Below are 8,953 nucleotides of genomic sequence, written 5' to 3'. Positions count from 1 at the left end.
TTTAATTTGTAATAATATTTCACAATATTACTGTTTTTGCTGTATTTTGATCAAATAAATGAAGCCTTTGTGAGCAGTAGAGTGGTCTTTAAAAAACATTTTAAAAAATCTTAATTATTACAAACGTTTGACCAGTGGAGTTTGTGTGTGTGTGTGTGTGTGTATATACAGTATATATATTACTATACACAGCAGTTGTTTTCCATTGTTCTGGGGTCTTGAAACATCTGAATCGCCATAAAAGTCTTTTGTGTGTCTTTGAAGGCTGTGCTTTATAATGACCGTTCGGTGCTGGAGAACCATCACGCAGCGTCTGCCTGGAATCTCTTCATGTCGCGGCCTGAGTACAATTTTTTGGCCAGTCTGGACAACATGGACTTCAAACGCTTTCGCTTCCTGGTCATCGAGGCCATACTGGCCACCGACCTCAAGAAACACTTCGACTTTCTGGCTGAATTCAACGCCAAAGTGAGCACCTCTGATATTAGATATACATGTATAGAGCAACTAATGCTGTGCACTTTATTCATTTATGTATTTTGTGTTTGTAGGTGGGAGATGATGGATGCTCAAGCATTGATTGGACTAATGAGAATGATCGTCTGCTGGTCTGTCAGATGTGTATTAAGTTAGCGGATATAAACGGTCCGTTGAAAAGCAAGGAGCTTCATTTGCAGTGGACGGAAGGCATCGTCAATGAGTTTTATGAACAGGTCAGTGTCTACTCTTTGATGCACGTTTATGTCTGAAGTAATTTTCGAGCTGTTCAGTCACAGCCGAGACAAGCAGGAAGCTCTCACGATGTCTAAGTGCCTGGCAACCACACCTCACGCTCATAGAGGCTGTGGTAATGCGCACACGTAACCTCACAGCAACTACGCAGCGTCTCGGTATCATTCACATCGAGTGGATGGAGAGGATGGCACAGATACGCTGTTGCCTGGCAACCGTCCACATCCTCCTCAAGCGGAGCTGTATTGAGAATGCAGGGCAGAAAGTAAGCAAAGTTTTACATTGGTTCGGTCCGCTGGAAATGATGTTTTTTTCAAGCAAAACAAGCTATTCAGTGATGATAAACAAAATGAATTGGCTGATATTTGGCCAATTAAAGTTGTCATGAAATCATTTGGCTCTATTTACTTTGTTGGTGCACATTATTCTAAAGAATAAAATGTTCATAATCATTCATCAAAACATTCTGTTCAGCTGACACCATCAATCCTTATCTTTTTCCTTTTCAACCTCTCATCTTGTCCATTTAAAATCCTTTATCACTCAGAAATATGTCACATTAGATGAGTAAAATACAAACGCCTCTCCTTTATTGATACTTTATTATTACACCGCAAAAGAAAAAAAAATCTAGTATTTTTCTCGTTTTCCGGTACAAATATCTCAACATTTTGAATTTAAGATACATTTACTTGAGCACCTAGATGACAAGATATTTCAAGTGTTGTTTTCTGAAAAAATGTAGTGAGATTATACTTAAAATGAGAAAAAATCAATAGGGTCAGAAAAATAAACTTAAAAGGAATCAAGATTATTTCTCTGACCACAGTGATAGATTTTTTTATTATTATAATTATTATTTTTTAATATTAACTCTTTAATATTAATCTTAATTTTCAGATAAATTAAGATTCTCACAGTTCTGTTTTATATCTCACAGTTCTGAGTTTATATTGCACAATTTAGCTTTATATCTCACAATTCTGAATTGATTTTATGCTTAAAAACATCCTTCAGTGGGATCAGAAAAATAAACTTGAATCAAAGGGAAAACTTTTTTTTTTTTACCCATTTGACAGATTTTTTTTTCTTATTTTAAACGCACTTCACTCTGAACAAATTTTCAGAAAACAACAAGACTTATATTAATGAAATTTTCTTCTCAAGTAAATGTATCTTGATTTAAGAATTTTCAGATATTTGTAATGGAAAACAATACAAAAATGCTAAGAAAGAAAATTATTTTTCCCAATATATGAAAGACATTTGCTCTCGTCAAAATGCTAAATGTTGTGTAAAATGCATGTTTAAAGTGCATTACATATTAGCATAATATTGGCCAAACTTGACTGACCGCTACGGTACGTCATGCACGCTTGTTCAACCATGATTTCCTATATTCCATTAGCGTTTCTCTAAGAGTTAAGGGCTTGTTGGATGCCAGCAATGAGTAATAAAACACTGCGTCTATTATTGTGAGGAACACGGAGTGAGGATGACCCAGTTGTGTCAGGACCCCGTCACTGAGCTACAAAGCGTCATATGACCACCCCTGGCCATATTCAGCGCATTTCAAAAGGGACCAGAAATTATATGCTTCAAAGGAGCCTGTTTTTTCCCCTCCCTGTTTCGTTTCTTGAATGATTCATTTCTCCAGCACTTCTGAGTAGCACCTGACAGAACACAGCGCACATACATTACTGCCCTCTGACGACATCACCGCGCGGTTGCCATGGAAACTTGAGACCTTGCCTGTTGTTATGCCGCTCTCATAGTTTATTTCCAGGTACTGCGAAGCATATATTTTCATGTGGACTATAAGATGTTCTTCCAATCTCTGATTACTTACTTATTTCGATACTGTAATATGAAATAAATAATTAAAAAGCCCAGGCCTCACGTGGTTGGGTGTATTTCCCCCGTCCATGGGAAGGTTGACCTAGTTTTATAGCAGTCGAATGTCTGTGAAGTATGTTTCTCTCCTGAACTGGAAAAATCCAATCAAGTGTGTGTGACTCTTCAGCTGTGCTAGAATATACTGAGCATACTGTTCCCTGCCTGGTAATATCGTTATTTGTTTAATGTAATAGATGAGTATAAAATAGCTGCTGCATAAATAGTTTTCTTTGAAAATGTGAAGAAAAATGCTTCAAATCAGGCATCAATAAGATCAGATTGAACTGCATTATATGGAGCATTTCTGAATCAAAATTAAATGCATATTTGCAACATCACTGAATGCATTTCTCAGGATGAATTTTAGATGTGAAATGATGTGATGCTGCTTTCATATGCTTGTTAATATGAGGAACATATGATGTCTGGTGACATCAATTCCCATGATGCTCTTCATCCAAGTACAACTGGAGAAGGGAGTGCAGATGAAGGACAATGTTAGTTTCAGTTCATTTAATTTCAGAAGATTGGAAGCTTGTTTACACCATAGGATTAAAAAAAAAAAAATCCTGCTTTGGATAAAAAGCATCTGCTAGATGCATAAATGTAGGTAGATGTAAATCAAGCGTAGCGTTAGTTCTGGCAGGTCACGTTAGTCAAGCTCGCATCAGCTGATCCCCAGCTACCTATGGGAATACGACACCTATCTAAGCATTCATATATATATATATAAGGTCCCTCAGTATTATCAGCCGTTTTCGCATTGCTCAATAGCTAATTACCCTCCTCCATCCCCAACTCCTCCTCTGTCAGTCGGGATTCAGCCTTCTGATTCTCCTTTGAATTAGACTAATTCTAAAATGTGTACATAAAATTATTGAAATTTAACAATATCTGCAATAAATTTATGTTGGTTCTTGTTCTGTTTACCCTGGGGTTGTTATCGCTGCTCTCCCTGCTCTCATCCATGCTAGGCTGCATGGATGCGCAGGGAGTTCTTGCCCAGAACGGAACCATACCGTCAATCCAAACTGTATGCTAATTGTCAATCATCTTTGACAATAGTGGTCCTGACAGAATTGTAGCTTTTTTCATCTCTCAATTTGGACTTTGTTTCTTGCAGTTCTGAGAAAATATTCTGCAATTCTTAGATTTGTTTCTGACACTGAATAAAAAGTTTAAAAAGTAGCTGCGACTTTTTTTCCCCGCAGTTGCGAGTTTATATCTCATAATTCTGCATTTATATCTCAATCCTGCGTTTATATCTGGCAATTCTGTTTATATCTCACAATTCTGTGTTAATATCTCGCAATTCTGAAGGAATTTTTATCCTGTGGCGGAAATGGGCTTCCATATTATAGCAACAAAAAAGGATTTCAAATGTTATTCCACTTAGAGTCAATATGAAACAACATACTTCTGTAATGTGGGCAGAACGTGATTTTTCTATTAGAAATGATCCATTGGGAATTGATTGGGTTGAAAAATGGGCCTTCCATTCTTGCAGCCTAAATGTCTGTTCACATCAAGGGCAATAACTATAATGATAATGATAACTATAAAGGTTTAATAATTGTTTTATTAATTGTGAGTCCACTCCATAACCATAATGACAAAGAGGAACGATATCATTATCAAATATCGAACCACTTTCAGATGGATTTCTTCCATGTGGTGAACATTGATCAGAATCCATCCTGCTTTAAAGAGCTCGAACATTTAAAGCAATAGGCGAAAAAACTGCAGCACGCAATTATAATAAACAGAACGATATTGTGCGTTGGTCTGTATGCAAATATAGTTTTCATTATAGTTACCTTTATAGTTCCTGTTCTTGGTGTGAACGGGCCTTTACACATAATTATTTTTCTTTTATATGTTTATATGCATTTTCTCTTCATTCTGGTGTTTCAGGGTGATGAAGAGTCCAGTTTGGGCCTTCCCATCAGCCCTTTCATGGACCGCACAGCACCACAGTTGGCCAAACTGCAGGAGTCCTTCATCACACACATCGTCGGGCCTCTCTGCAGCTCTTATGATTCAGCCGCCCTCATGCCCGGCCACTGGGTCGACCCTCTGCCCAAAGAGGGTGAAAATGCTGAGGAAGAGACGGATGAAGAGGAGGAGGAGGAAGACACACCGGAAGAAGACGCCTCCACCAGCTCAGAACTTTCCCGTGAGTTCACGTTTTTTCCTGAAACTTTGCAGATTAAGTATAATATCTAGTCCAGATTGCATTAATGTAAGAGCACGGACTCAATTTTACATTCATTCCTTATTCAAACGGAACTGAACGTACAGTGTATATGTTAGGGCTGTCAACGTTAACGCGTTGCATGCGATTAATTTTACAATCCTTAATGCGTTAAAATAATTCAACGCAAAATTACTGAAGCACAATTTCTATTCTAACCCTTTAACCCAATTTTGCTACTCTGCTTGCGATCAGATCATTTTAAGCTGCTAAACTCCGGGAAAGTTTTCAGTCCAATGATCCAGTAAGCGAATGCATTCAAACAATCCATCCAAAACAGCACTAATATAAAGGAAACCAGGCTGATTACATCAGAGATTGCAGAGAGAACAGAGACTCACGTTGTGTTTTCAGTGAATTATTCATTCCAGTGTGTTTCGCTTTAAAACACAAGCTCTGTCATATTCTGTGATTGTCTCTGAAGAGCGCGACCTCTCACACGTCACACGCGCTGTGTGAAGTATTCTCAACTCATCCCACCGCTGTATGGCCAGATGCAAACTACGGTTTCTCGACTAGATAACCAGTCTCACTAGTAAAGTTTTGATAGATGAAGACTGCAATCAAGGTAAAGACGATTGCGGTGGCGTACAGGAGTTGTACAGTAAGCACGCGTCAGTCCATTATAATAATGCGTGTATGAGTGCTCTTGACGCACTGTTCGCACATGGTATTTATGCACAGGCAGGGCTGCATATATTCTATATATATATATATATATATATATATATATATATATGGTACAATGGAGCTAAAGACCCACCTTAAGAAAAGATTTCCTTCATGCTGTTGAACACAAAATAATATATTTGGAACAATATTGATAACCAAACAGTTGCTGGGCCCTATCTACTACCATATATGAAGAAAAAAAAAAACACTATTGGAGTCAGTTGGGACCAGAAACTGGTTACGATCATTCTTCAAAATATCTTCTTTTATGTTGAGGAGGAAAAGGAAATTCATTGAGGTTTAGAACAATTTGAGGGTGAGCATACGATGACAGTGTCTTCACGTTTGGGTGAATATCCTTTTAAGATCTCATCATATAGGCTAAGGATCTCATATAGCCTAACACATGCTTTATCTTTAACTATTAACATTCATTTAAGACACAAATAACTGTGTTTACGAGGATACTCGCAAAGACGGGCATTTTGACACATAACTATGTGTATTTGACCGTTTAAGCATAAGGAGCGAAAGTTTAGTCCGTAATACGAGCAGGTGCACGCCGCACGTATCAGGTAGAAACCGTTTTAACGCACGCATTTATCAGAATGAATTCTGCCCCGCAGCGTAATGACGATAGTTTTTATCTGCTCCATGTGCCGGTTCACTTGCTGTTCCAGCAACTTCCACTCCATCATCAGCTTTAGTAAAATAACCTGATAGCTGGGGAATTTACTAAATCATGTTTTTTATGTTGTTTGTATTTGTTTTTCGTTTTTTGAGCCGCTCTCTCTTAGATGTTTTGATTTGTCATGTGTATGTTGCTGTGTCATGTGTTAGTTATTCTGAATTGATCCATGTACTGTAGTAAATATATGCAGTCAGCAGGCGGTTGGTTAATGGGTTTTTGGCATGTCCATGTGGTACTGTTCGGTATCGCAGCTTGCTGTTATGCTGTACACATACTATAAAGATCAGAATTAGTTTTTTTTTTTTTTCATATGTGCTTAGATGGGCTCCTTCATCTGGTTCTTTGGTGTCGATTTGGAGTATCCTTTTGGAGTCCTTTTTTGGAAAGACATCTACATTTATCTTGAAAAAAGCTTGCAGAAAATACAGATTTTTGAGAATCACCCTTCAATCTTTTGGTTTACTTTGCTGAATATATCAAATGATGACAAAATAACCATTTGAAACATGAAGTGTGCAATTAATCGCGATTAATCACAGAAAAAGGATGTGATTAATCAGATAAAAACTTTTTATCTATTGACAGCACTAATATATATATATATATATATAGTGTATATATATATATATATACTGTAAGATACAAGATGTAGATGTAAGATGTATTTGTATTTATTTAATTTAGTCAGTTTGTTTTTTATTTATTTTTTAATATTAAATATTATTTATCAGTATGGATCAGTATGTATTTAAGCAGTAACAACATTGTATATCTGATTTTTTAAAAGTAATTTTTCATCTTCATTTTTGGGTGAATATCCTTTTAAGATCTCATCATATAGGCTAAGGATCTCATATAGCCTAACACATGCTTTATCTTTAACTATTAACATTCATTTAAGACACAAATAACTGTGTTTACGAGGATACTCGCAAAGACGGGCATTTTGACACATAACTATGTGTATTTGACCGTTTAAGCATAAGGAGCGAAAGTTTAGTCCGTAATACGAGCAGGTGCACGCCGCACGTATCAGGTAGAAACCGTTTTAACGCACGCATTTATCAGAATGAATTCTGCCCCGCAGCGTAATGACGATAGTTTTTATCTGCTCCATGTGCCGGTTCACTTGCTGTTCCAGCAACTTCCACTCCATCATCAGCTTTAGTAAAATAACCTGATAGCTGGGGAATTTACTAAATCATGTTTTTTATGTTGTTTGTATTTGTTTTTCGTTTTTTGAGCCGCTCTCTCTTAGATGTTTTGATTTGTCATGTGTATGTTGCTGTGTCATGTGTTAGTTATTCTGAATTGATCCATGTACTGTAGTAAATATATGCAGTCAGCAGGCGGTTGGTTAATGGGTTTTTGGCATGTCCATGTGGTACTCTGTACATTCACGTTGTTTCCACACACATTCATGATAATGTTTTGATTTGTCATGTGTATGTTGCTGTGTCATGTGTTAGTTATTCTGAATTGATCCATGTACTGTAGTAAATATATGCAGTCAGCAGGCGGTTGGTTAATGGGTTTTTGGCATGTCCATGTGGTACTGTTCGGTATCGCAGCTTGCTGTTATGCTGTACACATACTATAAAGATCAGAATTAGTTTTTTTTTTTTTCATATGTGCTTAGATGGGCTCCTTCATCTGGTTCTTTGGTGTCGATTTGGAGTATCCTTTTGGAGTCCTTTTTTGGAAAGACATCTACATTTATCTTGAAAAAAGCTTGCAGAAAATACAGATTTTTGAGAATCACCCTTCAATCTTTTGGTTTACTTTGCTGAATATATCAAATGATGACAAAATAACCATTTGAAACATGAAGTGTGCAATTAATCGCGATTAATCACAGAAAAAGGATGTGATTAATCAGATAAAAACTTTTTATCTATTGACAGCACTAATATATATATATATACATACAGTGTATATATATATATATATACTGTAAGATACAAGATGTAGATGTAAGATGTATTTGTATTTATTTAATTTAGTCAGTTTGTTTTTTATTTATTTTTTAATATTAAATATTATTTATCAGTATGGATCAGTATGTATTTAAGCAGTAACAACATTGTATATCTGATTTTTTAAAAGTAATTTTTCACTTTCTTAAGCAACATTTCTCTACAAAAATCATCACTTAAAGTGTGTGTGTGTGTGTGTGTGTGTGTGTGTGTGTATATATATATATATATAAGATAAAATATATCTTTGCATTTATTTAATTTATTGTATGAATATTAATTACTTTTTTGTAGATCAGTATGTATTTAAGCAGTAAAAATACTTTTTAAAAAAGTTATAAGATAATATATAGGATAAAATGCCTTTGGATTCATTTAATTTAATCAGTTTTTATATTATTATTATTATATTATTTTTTCAATTATATATATATATACACATTAGATATGTGGATCAGTGTGTATTTAAGAAATAAAGACACATTGCTTGTCTTATTATTTTACTTATATGCAACATTTCTCTATAAAAACAAAAACCATCACTTAAAGCTGCTATTTAAATATTTATTTAATCAATATTAATTATTATATATGTGGATCAATGTGTATGCAAGAAATGAAGACACATTGCATGTCTGATTTATGTGTGTGTGTGTGTGTGTGTGTGTGTGTGTGTGTGTGTGTGTGTGTGTGTGTGTGTGTGTGTGTGTGTGTGTGTGTGTGTGTGTGGTT

The 8,953-nt window shown here is 35.7% G+C and overlaps 1 protein-coding gene across 2 annotated transcripts in view; it reads left to right on the top strand.

Annotated features, from left to right (window-relative positions):
- The window catches only part of LOC107590531 (cGMP-inhibited 3',5'-cyclic phosphodiesterase A-like), a 103,610-nt gene that overhangs the window by 89,639 nt on the left and 5,018 nt on the right, over positions 1–8,953 (top strand). For both annotated transcript variants that reach the window (XM_016279307.1, XM_016279306.1), the window contains 3 exons: positions 265–468; positions 552–713; positions 4,543–4,804. In XM_016279307.1, coding sequence (XP_016134793.1) covers positions 265–468; positions 552–713; positions 4,543–4,804 — 628 coding nt within the window. The remainder of the gene's footprint in view (positions 1–264; positions 469–551; positions 714–4,542; positions 4,805–8,953) is intronic.

The sequence above is a fragment of the Sinocyclocheilus grahami genome, unplaced genomic scaffold (genome assembly GCF_001515645.1).
Source record: "Sinocyclocheilus grahami isolate Dianchi unplaced genomic scaffold, SAMN03320097.WGS_v1.1 scaffold129.1, whole genome shotgun sequence".
NCBI classification, from domain to species: Eukaryota; Metazoa; Chordata; class Actinopteri; order Cypriniformes; family Cyprinidae; genus Sinocyclocheilus; species Sinocyclocheilus grahami.
The sequence above is the reverse complement of the archived record's forward strand: the minus strand, read 5'-3'. Positions and strand labels throughout refer to the sequence as shown.